The sequence below is a fragment of the Mustelus asterias genome, chromosome 22 (assembly GCF_964213995.1).
Source record: "Mustelus asterias chromosome 22, sMusAst1.hap1.1, whole genome shotgun sequence".
Lineage (NCBI taxonomy): Eukaryota > Metazoa > Chordata > Chondrichthyes > Carcharhiniformes > Triakidae > Mustelus > Mustelus asterias.
In genome coordinates this window covers 55,242,708-55,258,850 of record NC_135822.1, presented here as the reverse complement: position 1 = coordinate 55,258,850, position 16,143 = coordinate 55,242,708, and the positions used below count along the sequence as shown (strand labels likewise).

General features: G+C 44.7%; 1 protein-coding gene across 1 annotated transcript in view; it reads left to right on the top strand.

Annotated features, from left to right (window-relative positions):
- Nucleotides 1-15,630, top strand: part of LOC144510033 (zinc finger MIZ domain-containing protein 1-like) — a 255,124-nt gene extending 239,494 nt beyond the window's left edge. The window contains exon 18 of the mRNA XM_078239237.1: nucleotides 15,336-15,630. Coding sequence (XP_078095363.1) covers nucleotides 15,336-15,485 — 150 coding nt within the window. The 3' untranslated portion in view covers nucleotides 15,486-15,630. The remainder of the gene's footprint in view (nucleotides 1-15,335) is intronic.
- The last annotated feature ends 513 nt before the right edge of the window (nucleotides 15,631-16,143 follow it).

Here is a 16,143-nt window from a genome sequence, read left to right as displayed (position 1 = left end):
AAACATGACTCTCCCAGTCCTAACAAATGTGCAGTCGTTATAAAGGGAAAGCATTGCTTCGATCAAGATAGCAAGAGGAAAATACTTTTCCTCCCTCACATCACTACTGTTGAAATCAACTACTGCTTCTAATTGAATCTTTCCCAGAACCACAAATCTGGAATCTCTTACCTCCCTCTTCCTTTCCTTCCTCTGAAAATCTCCAGACCTGTTCTCTTTCCAACCTTTGCTGTACTGTGGCCCTTGGCTCTTCCCCTGAGTTCAGTTTGAAAAGTTTCCAAACCTGTTCAATGGCTGTAACAAAATGTTTTCCTTTATCCGAAGCATTGAGAGCATTGTTAAAGGTTATTTCAGTTAGTGTAATTGAAGATTAAAGCTGCATTGTTATATCACAGAATCACCACAGTGCAGAAAGAGGCCATTCGGCCCATCGAGCCTGCACCGACAACAATCCCACCCAGCCCCTATCCCCATAATCCCACATATTTACCCTGCTAATCCCCCTGACTCGAGGCTTAATTTAGCATGGCCAATTCCATCTAACCCACGCATCTTTGGACTGTGGGAGGAAACCGGAGGAAACCACGCAGACACGGGGAGAATGTGCAGACTCCACACAGACAGCGACCCGAGCCGGGAATCGAACCCAGGGTCTCTGGCACCGTGAGGCAGCAGTACTAACCACTGTGCCACCGTGTCGCACATTTGCAAAATGTGTGTGATCAACCCACACATTTTGCAAAGAGTACAGGTCACTTCTCACCTATTTCTTCCATTTAACTTTGACACAACGAGGACAGATGAGTGATGGGCCAAAATGACCCTATAGCCTCTCTAAATTGGTCACCATTTCCTGCTGACAATATGGGTGAATTCGTTACTCATAATAAAACTGAAGATATTGTGGGGGGTGGCTGGGGGTGGGGGGTGGGGGGGGGGGTGGGGGGGTGGAGGGGGGGGGGATTCTCTAGCCTCCTTGCAATAGAACTTCCCATTGACTGTACCCTATGCCGCTGGGAAAGTTGTGGCAGGATGTGCAGTCGGTGGGATCAGAAGGTCACGCTGGCTTTGAACAGCCAGAGAATTCCAGGCATTGTCTTCGAATAGATATCTCACAGCTCAGTGGCTGGCAATTAGTGAAATTAGTCCATAAAATGTAGTCGTTTCATTAGCATTTCATTCTTATGTCAAGTTCCAGTATGGAAATACACCACTGATTAAATGCAGTTACGGTGAAGTTCAGTGCTGTATTGACACTAAAACAGATAACAATGCGTCACTAAATTGCGTGCTATACTGATACCATTTCTGCGAAGCATTATTGACGTAACTAGATATTTTGATTAAACTTCAACTACGATTTGGTCAGGGTATTCAAACCAAGCACCTATGACAGAGACCCATCTGTATCATTTTGGAGCTTTCCCCTGCGAGTCAGGCTGTATCTATATGGTTGCATTTCTACGTGTGTAGAATTACGCTGGCACAGGAATAGATCATTCAATGTTGCCAGCCTACAATGGTGTGTATCTTCCACTCCTTATTTCAATGTCTGCCTTGATCTTGTATGTCCCTACATTCCTACTTCCTTCACTATCATCCTATTCTGAGATGTTGATAGGACTTTGCCTCACTAACTCCAGTAGTTCATTCCACTGCTTCACAATCCTTAGAAATGAGGAAACAAGTTTCTGCTGATGTCCTTCTCTCTTGCGTTTAATCAGACATCGATTCTCCCCGTCTAAACAGCTCCATTAGAGGCTACCTAACTTTAAATTCCAACAGGATTTTTAACATCTCTATCAAACCGCCTCTTCATCTCCTCTGTTCTAACAGTATCTAGCTTGTATTTGGATATTTTCATATTAGCCAGCATCTTAGTCAATCTGCATTGTACCTTTTAGCATCCTTTCTAATAGGGCGGTGATTAAAACTGCACACAATAGAATTCCTATGGTGCAGAAGGGGGCCATTTGGCCCATTGAGCCTGTACCGACCACAATCCTTCCCAGGCCCTATTCCCGTAACCCCACATATTTACCCTAGCTAATCCCGCGACACTAGAATCAATTTAGCATGGCCAATCCACCTAACCCGCACATCTTTGGAGTGTGGGAGGAAACTGGAGCACCCGGAGGAAACCCACGTAGACACGGGGAGAACGTGCAGACTCCACACAGACAGTGACTAAGGCCGGAATTGAACCCGGGTCCCTGGCGCTGTGAGGCAGCAGTGCTAACCACTGTGCCAGCGAGCTACCCAATACTCCAAGTGTGGTCTCTCTTAAGTTTTTATGATTATGACTCCACTTTCATATCACATTTACCACAAAGCCCAGTGATCTGTTAGCATCATTTAATGGCCTTACTCACTCGAGGAGCTGCGTTTCATGTTTTGTGAACCTAAACTGCCAAATCCCTCTGTACTTCCTGATCATCCACCTTCTTTGCCCATTCCATTATCGTATCCTGTTTTAACTCTCTCTGGTTCTCACGTCTACTTATTATGCCTCCTATTTTTCCGCAAATTTGGACACTGTGTAAGCTCTGGGTATATATCCAAATTACTGACAATGAACAGAAGTGGACCCAGGATGGAAGCACCATTCATCTCTGAGTAACTTCCCTACCATAACATTATTTCTCTAAGGATCCGGGATGTTTCCTGTCAGATCTTCCACACTGTCTTCCTTAAGCTAACTGACTGAGGCCTGCACTCCCTTGCTTTCTTATTGGTGGTTCAGGATTCTGTTCAGCTTGCCTGCAGGCTCCATTCACTCCTGTTTCAAGGTGTGCTCAAAAACGTTGCTAATCTAATCACCCCGTACGCCAAAACAAGCCCGAAAACCAGCACTGATATAGCACGCCCTCGCTAATGGTTCTGTGGCTGATAATTGTCTACGAAACAGAAAGTCATTTCCATAATTGGCCTGTCGCTGCGTATCACTGTGTAACTTCTTCCATAATATAACCGCAGTCGAGAAGTCGCACTAGACATGCCACCGTAATTCCCCCTCTGAGAGAGAGCACAGAGAAATGCTTGTGCTGGACATGGTTTCCAATACGTGGCTTGCTGTAGAACACATACCAAATGTTGTGTGCAGATAAAATCCTTTGGTATTTTCAATAGAATAATGCTTTGGAAGAAAATAATTTCTTTCCAAGTGCCAGTAAACCTTCTGATTTTGGGAAAATTATTTTTTTATATATATATACATATGAATGTTCCTCTTTTATTACACTGCTCATGTTAAGTTTGGAGTGCTTTAAAATATTAGACTAAATTATCTATGGAAAGTTTGAAACAATCCTGTTTTTAGTACCTAAGCAATTCTGTCTTACTTGCATGCTTCACACTGTATATAATGATCTGTGATAGTCTCTGTTCTGATGTACTGTTGCTGTTTAGATACATGTTCCAAATGCTTCAGCACCAGATGAAAAGGGCTGGTAAAGCCATCTTTACTTTGCAGATTTATCCCAAAGTCTGCACTCAATTCAAACGGGCTTTTATTTCCGTTCTTGTCTTCCCTTTTTGTTTGGAGATGTGGGACTTCCTCTCGGGTATGGTCTATGAGTGCTGTCTGCCCCCAACGTACCTTCTTCAAATGACCATTCTTAATGTTTGAGGCTTCGTGATCTCGATAGGCTATTCAACCCACATAGCCAAGTTTCAACCAGATTTCACCCAGAAACCACAAACATATGCTTCCTACCAAGTGATACTAAGTCGTAAATGGTGACAGGAATTTTGGCTATTTCATTTTCTCTCCCCCCCCTCTTTTGCCTAGGATCTCCAGTATTGTAATGACCCAGCTGTGAGCTAACTCTGTACAGATCTGGAATACACTGGTCCGTATGGCTTCACAGAATCCCTACAGTGCAGAAGGAGGCCATTCGGCCCATCACTCCTGCGCCGGCAACAATCCCACCCAGAACCTATCCCCATAATCCACGTATTTACACCCTGCTAGTCCCCCTGACACTAACGGGTAATTTAGCATGGCCAATCCACCTAACCCGCACGTCTTTGGAGTATGGGGGGGAAACCGGAGCATCCGGAGGAAACCCATGCAGACACGGGGAGAACGTGCAGACTCCACACAGACAGTGACCCAAGCCAGGAATCGAACCCGGGTCCCTGGCGCTGTGAGGCAGCAGTGCTAACCGCTGTGCCACCGCGCCGTCCCATGGCTTGACTGCACACTGTTGAGCCACAGTGGGGAATCCTAAATACTTTAGCTCGAAACACCTTCTCCAGATTAAAATATCTTTGAAAGTCTTCCCTGGTGTTACAGTTCAATCTAGTTTGAATCTGGGTTTACCGGATTGCGTGTGGAATGTCAGAATCTTTGGAGTCTGTTAAACATTTACACCACGTATCAAAGGGTTTAACCTGAAGTGGAATATTAATGTGACTTTTGCTTTCAGAATAAAGGTGGAACATTTCTTGTCTGTATGTCCTTGCATTAATAAAATTGAAATTTGTTCTGGAAATTCTGGAGTTTTATGTTCCTTGACAATATATTGAAGCATTTATTTTGTCCTTCCTCTTGGTTTGCCTGGGTTCTGCCACCCCTTGCAACATATACCGGCGGAAACATGGCACACACATTATTGGAGTCATTTATATTTTGTATTTACTTGCGGAATCAAGCATTCCTAGGATGGAGATGAAACATCAAGTTGTGCTGTATTCCTTACAATGCGCCTTAGCTCAAATTCAGAAGCATAACATTTTCTATTTCTCAGTCCAGTCTTCTGGAAGCACTCAGTGTGATTGTTTTCTGAGTGACAAGTGTGTTCAATTCGGAGCATTTGCTTGCTTTAGGCCCATATCCACTCAGAACTGGGTTGAGATTTTCCAAATTAATTTCAGGTGTGAGTCTTACAACAATCCCAATACCCAAACTTGATCTGGGTTGTATTACAACACAGGTTGTGGAAATGAGGAAATTGCGGGGGGGGGGGGGGGGGGGGGGGCCAACGGCAGCACAGTGGTGAGCACTGCTGCCTCACAGCGCCAGGGACCCGGGTTCGATTCCCGGCTCGGGTCACTGTTTTAGCGCAGGTGGCACGTTCTCCCCGTGTCTGCGTGGGTTTCCTCCGGTTTCCTTCCACAGTCCGGAAGACGTGCTGGTTAGGTGTTAAATTCTCCCTCAGTGTACCCGAGTGTGGCGACTGGGGGATTTTCACAGTAACTTCATTGTAGTGTTAATGCCGTGGTTGAGGCGGCTGAGAGACTTCACTGGTGCATTCTGGGAGAAGTTGGCCCGGCAACAGCTACCAAGAAGCGGGAAGCGGAAGATCTGGTGTCGAGGAGCGGTAAGCCCGAAACACAACATTAGTGTTTCCCTCCCTCCCTCCTCCTCTAACCAAACAAAAGGCCACTGTGAGAAGGTAAAAATGAAGGTAAGGGTTTTATAAATTTTCTTAAATAATTTATTGGTGCTCGAAATGTCGGTCAGTGGGTTAAGTGTTGCACTTGTGAGATGTGGGAGATCCGTGACGCTTCCAACGTCTCGGGCGATTATGTCTGCAGGAAGTGCACCCAATTGCAGCTCCTTACAGACCGCATGGATAGGTTGGAGCAGCAGTTGGATGCACTTAGGAGCATGAAGGTGGCGGAAAGCATCATAGATAGGAGCTTTAGAGACATGGTCACACCCAAGGTGCAGCCAGATAGATGGGTGACCGCCAGAAGGGGCAGGCAGTCAGTGCAGGAATCCCCTGTGGTCATCCCCCTCTGTAACAGGTATACCATTTTGGATACTGTTGGAGATGGGCTATCTGGGGATAACAGCAGCAGCAGCCAGAGCAGTGTCAGCACGGCTGGCTCTGTTGTTAAGCAGGGAAGAACAAAGAGGACAGAGCAATAGTTATAGGGGACTCTATAGTGAGGAGTGCAGATAGGCGCTTCTGTGAAAGAGACTCCAGGATGGTATGCTGAATGGACAGAAAGCATTCTGAAGGGAGAGGGTGAACAGCCAGAGGTCGTGGTACATATTGGTACTAACGACACAGGCAGGAAGAGTGATGAGGTCCTGCAGCAGCAGTTTAGGGAGTTAGGTAGAAAGTTAAAAAGCAGGACCTCTCGGGTTGTAATCTCAGGATTACTCCCTGTGCCACGTGCCAGTGAGGCCAGGAATAGGAAGATAGTGCAGCTCAACATGTGGCTAAACAGCTGGTGTAAGAGGGAGGGTTTCAGATATCTGGACCATTGGGGTTTCTTCAGGGGCAGATGGGACCTGTACAAGAAGGACGGGTTGCATCTAAACCGGAAAGGCATAAATATTCTGGGTGGGAGGTTTGCTAGTGTCACACGGGAGGATTTAAACTAGTTTGGCAGGGGGGTGGGAACCAAAGTAAAGGTGAATTAGCTGAAGGGGAATCAGAGAGTCGGGCCAGTAAGACTCAGAGAAAGAGCAGGCAGGGTGGGATTGCTAATCAAAGAGGGTCTGGTGGACTGAAGTGCATTTATTTCAATGCGAGAAGTGTAACAGGTAAGGCAGATGAATTTAGAGCTTGGATTAGTACTAGGAACTACGATGTTGTTGCCATTACAGAGACTTGGTTAAGGGAAGGACAGGATTGGCAGCTTAACATTCCAGGATACAGATGTTTCAAGCGGGATAGAGGGGGGTGTAAATGGGGTGGGGGAGTTGCACTACTGCTCAAGGAGAATGTCACAGCTGTACAGCGGGAGGACACCTCGGAGCACTCATACAGGATATAGATCGGTTGGAGGCTTGGGCAGAGAGATGGCAGATGGAGTTTAATCCGGACAAATATGAGGTCATGCATTTTGGAAGGTTTAATAAAGATAGGAGATATACAGTAAATGGCAGAACCCTTGTGAGTATTGATAGGCAGAGGGGTCTGGGTGTACAGGTACACAGGTCACTGAAAGTGGCAACGCAGGTGGAGAAGTTAGTCAAGAAGGCATTCGGCATGCTTGCCTTCATCGGCTGGGGTACTGAGTTTAAAAATTAGCAAGTCATGTTACAACTTTATAGAACCTTAGTCAGGCCACACTTGGAATATAGTGTTCAATTCTGGTCGCCACACTACTAGAAGGATGTGGAGGCTTTGGAGAGGGTACAGAAAAGATTTACCAGGATGCTGCCTGGCATGGAGGGCATTAGCTATGAGGAGAGGTTGGAGAAACTTGGTTTGTTCTCACTGGAACGACGGAGGTTGAGGGGCGACCTGATAGAAGTCTATAAGATTATGAGGGGCATGGACAGAATGGATAGTCAGAAGCTTTTTCCCAGGGTGGAAGAGTTAATTACTAGGGAGCACAGGTTTAAGGTGCGAGGGGCAAAGTTTAAAGGAGATGTACGAGGCAAGTTTTTTACACAGAGAGTAGTGGGTGTCTGGAACTCGCTGCCGGGGGAGGTAGTGGAAGTAGATATGATAGTGATTATTAAGGGATGTCAGGACAAATACATGAATAGGATGGGAATAGAGGGATATGGTCCCCGGAAGAGTAAGGGGTTTTAGTTCAGTCGGGCAGCATGGTCGGTGCAGGCTTGGAGGGCCGAAGGGCCTGTTCCTGTGCTGTAATTTTCTTTGTTCTTTGTAAGCCCACTTGTGACACTAATAAATAAACATAAAACTTAAAGAATTCATGGCTGACGTTATAGAACAGAATCTGTACTGTGCAGAGGAGGCCATTCAGCCCATTGAGCCTACAATGACAGCAATCCCACCCGGGCCCTATCCCCGTAACCCCATGTATTTCCCCTGCTAATCCCCCTGACACTAAGGGGCAATTTGGCCAATCCACCTAACCAGCAATTCTTTAGGACTGTGGGAGGAAACCAGAGCATCTGGAGGAAACCCACAGACACGGGGAAAACATGCTGACTCCGCACAGTCACCCGAGGCTGGAATTGAACCTGGGTCCCTGGTGCTGTGAGGCAGCAGTGCCAACGTGCCAACCTAATTCACTAACCAACCCTTCCAAAGCTTTTATTCAGTCCTGTGATATCAGGCAACAAAAGGCCTGATCAGTAAACCGCTGAGTAACTTCGCCCCCCAATTCATTCCAGTCAAATATTTTAAGTATTTTGCAAAGTGAAGGAAAGGGTGTGAGATGAGGTGATAACGCAGAGAGAACCATTATCAAATTCAACAATTGTTATTGGAAAATTAAGATTAATAAAAATGAAATTGGGATAAAATAAAGAAAGAGGATTGATAAATGCAGCTGTCTGAAGGGGTGTTTAGATATGCGAATTAGTCTACCAGTGAGAAAAGTAAGTGTTTACCTATGTGACTGGGACAAAGCAAAGGGGTACAGAAGAGGCGGCTCCAAAGTGGAGAGATAAGGGAATTGGTACTTCTACGCTAAAAGCCGGGTCCACGGGGTGGGTAACATCAAAGGGAAAGAATGATATATCCATAGCACAATAACTGAAGAAAGGGACACAGTAGAAGCAGCTAGCATGACAGCCACACCCTGCTGCAGAAAGCAGTCTCCCCCGAAAACAGGTCATTGCTAAAGGCAGCTGGTTAAAATCCAAAACCCAAACAGAGATGATTCTGCCGTCCCTGGAACTGAAGACAGTCTTCCCAAAGGTGGACAATTAACCTGTGCATGATAACTATTAGCTCACAGAATAACATAATATTGGGTGTTCCATGTTCGTTGTTGGAATAAAGACTGATGATTCAGATATGTTATGGCTGCCCTGGATTTCACCAGCTGGTGAGGTAGCCTATTGGTTAGGATAGTGAACCAGAGGTCACAAGCCCCAATCACAACATTGTAACCCGGACCAAGTCCACAAGAAACTACAAAGGGTTGTGAACGTAGCCCAGTCCATCGTGCAAACCAGCCTCCGATCCATTGACTCCGTCTACACTTACTGCTGCCTCAAAAAAGCAGCCAACATAATCAAGGACCCCACACACCCCGACATTCTCTCTTCCACCTTTTCCATTGGGATAAAGATACAAAGGTCTGAGGTCACGTACCAACCAACTCAAGAACAGCTTCATCCCTGCTGCCATCAGATTTTTGAATGGACCTATCACTTATTAAGTTGATCTTTCTCTATGCCCTAGCTGTGACTGTAACACTACATTCTGCATTCTCTCCTTCTCCCCTAAGTACTAAATGAACAGTAAGCTTTGTCTGTAAAGTGCGTAAGAAATACTACTTTTCACTGTATCCCAATACATGTGACAATAATAAATCAAACAATACTTTTCACTGTATCCCAATACATGTGACAATAATAAATCAAACAATACTTTTCACTGTATCCCAGTACATGTGACAATAATAAATCAAACAATGCTTTTCAATGTATCCCAATACATGTGACAATAATAAATCAAACAATACTTTTCACTGTATCCCAGTACATGTGACAATAAGTCAAACAATACTTTTCACTGTATCCCAATACATGTAGCGTACAGAGTGGCCAAAAATAGTGGAGAAACAAGTGATTGGGAAAAATTTAAGAAACAACAAAGAGAGACTAAGAAAGCGATAAAGAAAGGAAGGATAGACTATGAAGCTAGGCTAGCAATTAATATAAAAAATGATAGTAAAAGTTTTTATAAATATATAAAAAGGAATAGAGTGGCTAGAGTGAATGTTGGACCCTTGGAGGACGAGAGGGGGGAGTTAATAGTGGGAAATGAGGATATGGCTGAGTCTTTAAATAAGTTTTTTGTGTCGGTCTTCACGGTGGAGGACACAAATAGTTTACCAAATATTAACGATAGAGGGTTGGCAGCAGGAGAAATACTTAATACAATTAATGTTACCAGAGAGGCAGTGCTGGGTAGACTAATGGGACTGAAGGTGGACAAGTCCCCGGGTCCGGATGGAATGCATCCCAGGGTATTGAAAGAAATGTCAGAGGTAATAGTGGATGCGTTAGTGATTATTTATCAAAACTCGTTGCATTCTGGGGTAGTGCCGGTTGATTGGAAAACGGCTAATGTTACGCCGCTGTTTAAAAAAGGAAGGAGACAAAAGGCTGGTAACTATAGGCCGGTCAGCTTAACGTCTGTAGTAGGGAAAATGCTGGAATCCATTATTAAAGAGGAGATAGCAGGGCATCTGGATAGAAATGGTTCGATCAATCAGACGCAGCATGGATTCATGAGGGGAAAGTCGTGCTTGACGAACATGTTGGATTTTTATGAAGATGTGACTAGGGCAGTTGATGGAGGAGAACCGGTGGATGCGGTGTTTTTGGATTTCCAAAAGGCGTTTGATAAGGTGCCCCATAAAAGGCTGCTGAAGAAGATTAGGGCACACGGAGTTGGGGGTAGTGTGTTAAAGTGGATTGGGGACTGGCTATCCGACAGGAAGCAAAGAGTCGGAATAAATGGGTGTTTTTCCGGTTGGAGGAAGGTAACTAGTGGCGTGCCGCAGGGATCGGTACTCGGGCCGCAACTATTTACCATTTATATAGATGATCTGGAGGAGGGGACGGAGTGTAGGGTAACGAAGTTTGCAGACGACACAAAGATAAGTCTAAAAGTGAATCGTGTGGAGGACGGAGAAGATCTGCAGAGAGATTTGGATAGGCTGAGTGAGTGGGCGAGGATATGGCAAATGGAGTATAACGTTGAGAAATGCGAGGTTATACACTTTGGAGGAAATAATAACAAATGGGATTACTATCTCAATGGAAACAAATTAAAACATGCTACCGTGCAAAGGGACCTGGGGGTCCTTGTGCATGAGACGCAAAAGCCCAGTCTGCAGGTACAACAGGTGATCAAGAAGGCAAATGGGATGTTGGCCTATATTGCGAAGGGGATAGAATATAAAAGCAGGGATGTCTTGATGCACCTGTACAGGGCATTGGTGAGGCCGCAGCTGGAATACTGTGTGCAGTATTGGTCCCCTTATATGAGGAAGGATATATTGGCATTGGAGGGAGTGCAGAGAAGGTTCACCAGGTTGATACCGGAGATGAGGGGTTTGGATTATGAGGAGAGGCTGAGGAGATTGGGTTTGTACTCGTTGGAGTTTAGAAGGATGAGGGGGGATCTTATGGAGACTTATAAGATAATGCGGGGGCTGGATAGGGTGGAGGCGGAGAGATTCTTTCCACTTAGTAAGGAAGTTAAAACTAGAGGACACAGCCTCAAAATAAAGGGGGGTCGGTTTAAGACAGAGTTGAGGAGGAACTTCTTCTCCCAGAGGGTGGTGAATCTCTGGAATTCTCTGCCCACTGAGGTGGTGGAGGCTACCTCGCTGAATATGTTTAAAGCGCGGATGGATGGATTCCTGATCGGTAAGGGAATTAAGGGTTATGGGGATCAGGCGGGTAAGTGGAACTGATCCACGTCAGATCAGCCATGATCTTATTGAATGGCGGGGCAGGCTCGAGGGGCTAGATGGCCTACTCCTGCTCCTATTTCTTATGTTCTTATGTTCTTATGTGACAATAATAAATCAAACAATACTTTTCACTGTATCCCAATACATGTGACAATAATAAATCAAACAATACTTTTCACTGTATCCCAGTACATGTGACAATAAGTCAAACAATACTTTTCACTGTATCCCAATACATGTGACAATAATAAATCAAACAATACTTTTCACTGTATCCCAATACATGTGACAATAATAAATCAAACAATACTTTTCACTGTGTCCCAGTATATGTGACAATAATAAATCAAACAATACTTTTCACTGTATCCCAGTACATGTGACAATAATAAATCAAACAATACTTTTCACTGTATCCCAGTACATGTGACAATAATAAATCAAACAATACTTTTCACTGTATCCCAGTACATGTGACAATAATAAATCAAACAATACTTTTCACTGTATCCCAATACATGTGACAATAATAAATCAAACAATACTTTTCACTGTGTCCCAGTACATGTGACAATAATAAATCAAACAATACTTTTCACTGTATCCCAATACACGTGACAATAATAAATCAAACAATACTTTTCACTGTATCCCAATACACGTGACAATAATAAATCAAACAATACTTTTCACTGTATCCCAGTACATGTGACAATAATAAATCAAATCAAATCAAAAGACAGAAGGTAAAAAATATTCAGGAAAACAAGCAGCGTTTGCTGCCGTTCCTCGACCCAGCAGGTACATGCACTGAAAATGAAGGCTTTTCCACTTCCTAATAGTTAAAGTGAGTACTGGGACCTGAACTGCCTGAACTGCACAAAACGTCATTAAAAATGATTTGCTAAGAGCATTCACTTGAATAATTATTGCAGGTTTAGCACAAACCTGCAAAAGAAGTTAATTCCTCCATTCTTATATCGTCTTTAAACCGGTCTCAGAATAATGATGGCACTGCAATACAATTTAAAGGAGAAGGAAACCGGCAGCGATATCAACACAGCCATCAAAATACATTCACGCAAAGTTCATAGCATCATGGAATCCCTACAGTGCAGAAGGAGGCCATTCAGCCCATCGAGTCTGTACCGACCACAATCCCACCCAGGCCCTATTCCCGTAATCCCACGCACTTACCCTACTAATCCCCCTGACACTTAGTGGCCAATCTACCTGACCTGCACATCTTTGGAGTGTGGGAGGAAACCGGAGCACCCAGAGGAAACCCACGCAGACACGGGGAGAACGTGCAAATTCCACACAGACAGTGACCCCGAGGTCGGAATCAAACCGGGGTCCCTGGCGCTGTGAGACAACAGTGCTAACCACCGTGCCGCCCCACCGTGCCACCCTGTTGGTCTAAAATATTTGACCGACGGCTGATGTACCACTCACGGCCTGCTAAAAGCTGCAGGAACTCTATGCAGAGCAACCTGCTTTTGCAGATTTCAACCCAAGTTTGCAGTTACACCAGCGTTCAACTGCTCACCATACCTATCAATCGCCATTAACAGCTCTGCAGGACAGTTGTAAGTCAGTCTTCCTACAATCTCAACATATTTTACTTTCTAATTCATACAAGAGACACACAGCAATTTCCAGGGTCGTGTAATTGGGGATATAAATCTGGATTAAAATTGAATTGGGGTGAATTGTGGAGGCGATGGCCTAGTGGTATTATCGCTAGACTATTAATCCAGAAACTCAGCTAATGTTCTGGGGACCCGGGTTCGAATCCCGCCACGGCAGATGGTGGAATCTGAATTCAATACAAAATATCTGGAATTAAGAATCTACCGATGACCCTGAAACCATTGTCGATTGTCGGTAAAACCCATCTGGTTCACCAATGTCCTTTAGGGAAGGAAATCCGCCATCCTTACCCGGTCTGGCCTACATGCGACTCCAGAGCCACAGCAATGTGGTTGACTCTCAACTGCCCTCTGGAATAGCCGAGTGAGCCACTCAGTTCAAGGGGCAAGTGGGGATGGGCAATAAATGCTGGCCCATGTCCCACGAATGGATTTTTTAAAAATGAGAAAGCACTACAATGGCATTTATACACCGAGAATAAACAAAAAGCCTTAAAAGCACACAATTGGGTGAGTGTTTCAAGCTTCACTGCTTCTTAGAATCCTCCTTATTTACTGATAAGGTCAGGATGAATCATTAAAGGAATGGGTTTTTCTCTCGGAGAAGGTACCTCAGCCCAAGTCAGCTGTAATCAAAAGCAGTGGCTTTTGAGTATGTCTTCATAATGTGGGATGTTACTTAGAAGGGATCTTTGTACACAATGGAAAAATGTTTCTATTAAAAGCCATCTCAGAATATATATGTGTGTGTATATGCCTGATAAGTGGCATTATTAAAAAGGCAATATCTGCTAGATTTTGCTCTGATGGAGGCAATGTTAAGTAGGCTGCAGACAATTAGAGAAAATTGAGGTATTTTAATGAATATTATTTCTATCTAATTATATTTGACATTTCGTTATTTCCTTTCATGTTTGATGTTAACTAGTTTATATTGCTTTTGCGTGTGTGTGTGTATGAGAGTGAGTGTGTGTGTGTGTGAGACTGTGAGTGTGTGTGAGAGTGAGTGTGTGTGAGAGTGAGTGTGTGTGTGTGTGAGAGTGTGTGTGAGAGTGTGTGTGTGAGAGTGTTTGTGTGTGTGAGAGTGTTTGTGTGTGTGTGTGAGAGTGTGTGTGTGAGAGTGTGTGTGTGAGTGTGTGTGTGAGAGTGTGTGTTTGTGTGTGTGTGTGTGTGTGAGAGTGAGTGTGTGTGTGTCAGTGTCTGTGCATGTGTGTGTGTGAGTGAGTGTGTGTGTTTGTGTGAGAGTGAGTGTGTGTGTGAGTGTGTGTGTTTGTGTGAGAGTGAGTGAGTGTGTGTTTGAGTGAGTGTGTGAGTGAGTGTGTGTGTGAGAGTGTGTGTGAGAGTGAGTGTGTGTGTGAGAGTGTGTGTGAGAGTGAGTGTGTGTGTGTGAGAGTGTGTGTGTGTGTGAGAGTGTGTGTGTGTCAGAGTGTCTGTGCATGTGTGTGTGTGTGAGCGGGTGTGTGTGTGTGAGCGGGTGTGTCGTGTGAGCATGTGTGTGTGTCAGAGTGTGTGTGTGAGAGTGTGTGTGTGAATGTGTGTGAGCGTGAGTGCGTGTGTGGGTGTGAGTGAGTGTGCGTGTGTGAGTGCGTGTGTGTGAGTGAGTGTGTGTGAGTGAGAGTATGTGTGAGTGAGTGTGTGAGAGTGTGTGTGGGTGTGTGTGTGAGAGTGTGTGTGAATGTGTGCGAGTGTGAGTGCATGTGTGTGTGTGGGTATGAGTGTGTGTGAGTGAGAGTATGTGTGAGTGAGTGTGTGTGTGTGAGTGAGTGTGTGTGAGTGTGTGTGTGTGAGAGTGTGAGAGTGAGTGTGAGTGTGTGTGTGTGAGAGTGTGTGTGTGAGTGTGTGTGTGTCTATGTGTATGTGGATAAAGGTAAATAGATATGTACCACATTTAGTTCATGCAATTTGGCCTTAGGTGTCCTGACTCTCATATAACAAGCAGCTGTCTGAACTTTAATTCAGCCAGGATACTGGGATAGTGAACCAATGAAAGTTGACACAAGTCCATTCAGTAAATGAACTCACCAACCTTTCCGAGGTGCTACGCCATGGAATGTAAATCAGGATGGAAAATAAATTCATACTTTGTAAAAAAGAATCTTTGTTTCTTTTAACTTTTCTGTACAGTAAATGAAAGAGTAAAGAAAATCTTGGGTGCAATCTTACCGCCCGTTCACGCCGTGCAGCAAAGTCGGAGAGTTTGGCGGCCAGCCAATTCTCCATTCACTGCAGCGGGATGGGAAAATCCCGCTGGTGTGAACGGTTGGAAAATTCCGACCCTTGTGTCTTGCAAGTAACTGCCGAGCGTTGTGCTTATCTGTACATTGTATGTATCAAAATGATTTCTTACCTCTATCCTCAATGCAGAAAGAAACTCACTGGGTGGGACTTTTCCGTCCCGACCGCCACGGGAATTGTAGCGGGCAGGACACGGACGATGCAAAGGATCTTGGGCGGGATGTTCCGACCTTGGAGCAGAAGCGACCAGAAAATTCCGCCCACTGTCGTCCAGAGTAAATTGTACGCAGCGAGCTACTAATATTTATCTGACAAATGTGTATTCATATAATTTTTCATGCATTTTCTCACCTTGAGTAAAACTGCTGCCAGAAATGTAAACACTTTTACGTCAACGTTGAAATAAACTACACTTGTCTTGTGATTTGTAACTATAGCTGTTTGACGTATTTAGCCCACACACCATCTGGTTACATGTTTCCTGACTGGGAGTGGCACCAGTAAAGCACAAACTGAATTTTCTCCCCTTCTTCTCCAGAAGACAAGTTTACCTGGAGTATTGTGCACAGTTTTGGTCCCCTTATTTGAGGAAAGATGTAGTGGCATTGGAGGCAGTTCAGAGGAGGTTCACTGGATTGATTCCAGAGATGAGGGGTTTGTCGTGTGAAGAGAGATTGAACAGTTTAGGCCGACACTCTCTGGAATTTAGAAGAATGAGGGGAGATCAAATTGAGGTTTACAAGATGATAAAAGGTGTGGATAAAATAGACGTGGAGCGGATGCTTCCTCTAGTGGGACATTCTGGGACGAGAGGTCATAGTCTCAGGATAAGGGGCAGCAAATTTAAAACAGAGTTGAGGAGAAACTACTTGTCCCAAAGGGTTGTGAATCTGTGGAATTCGCTGCCCCAAAGTGCGGTGGATGCTGGGACAGTGAG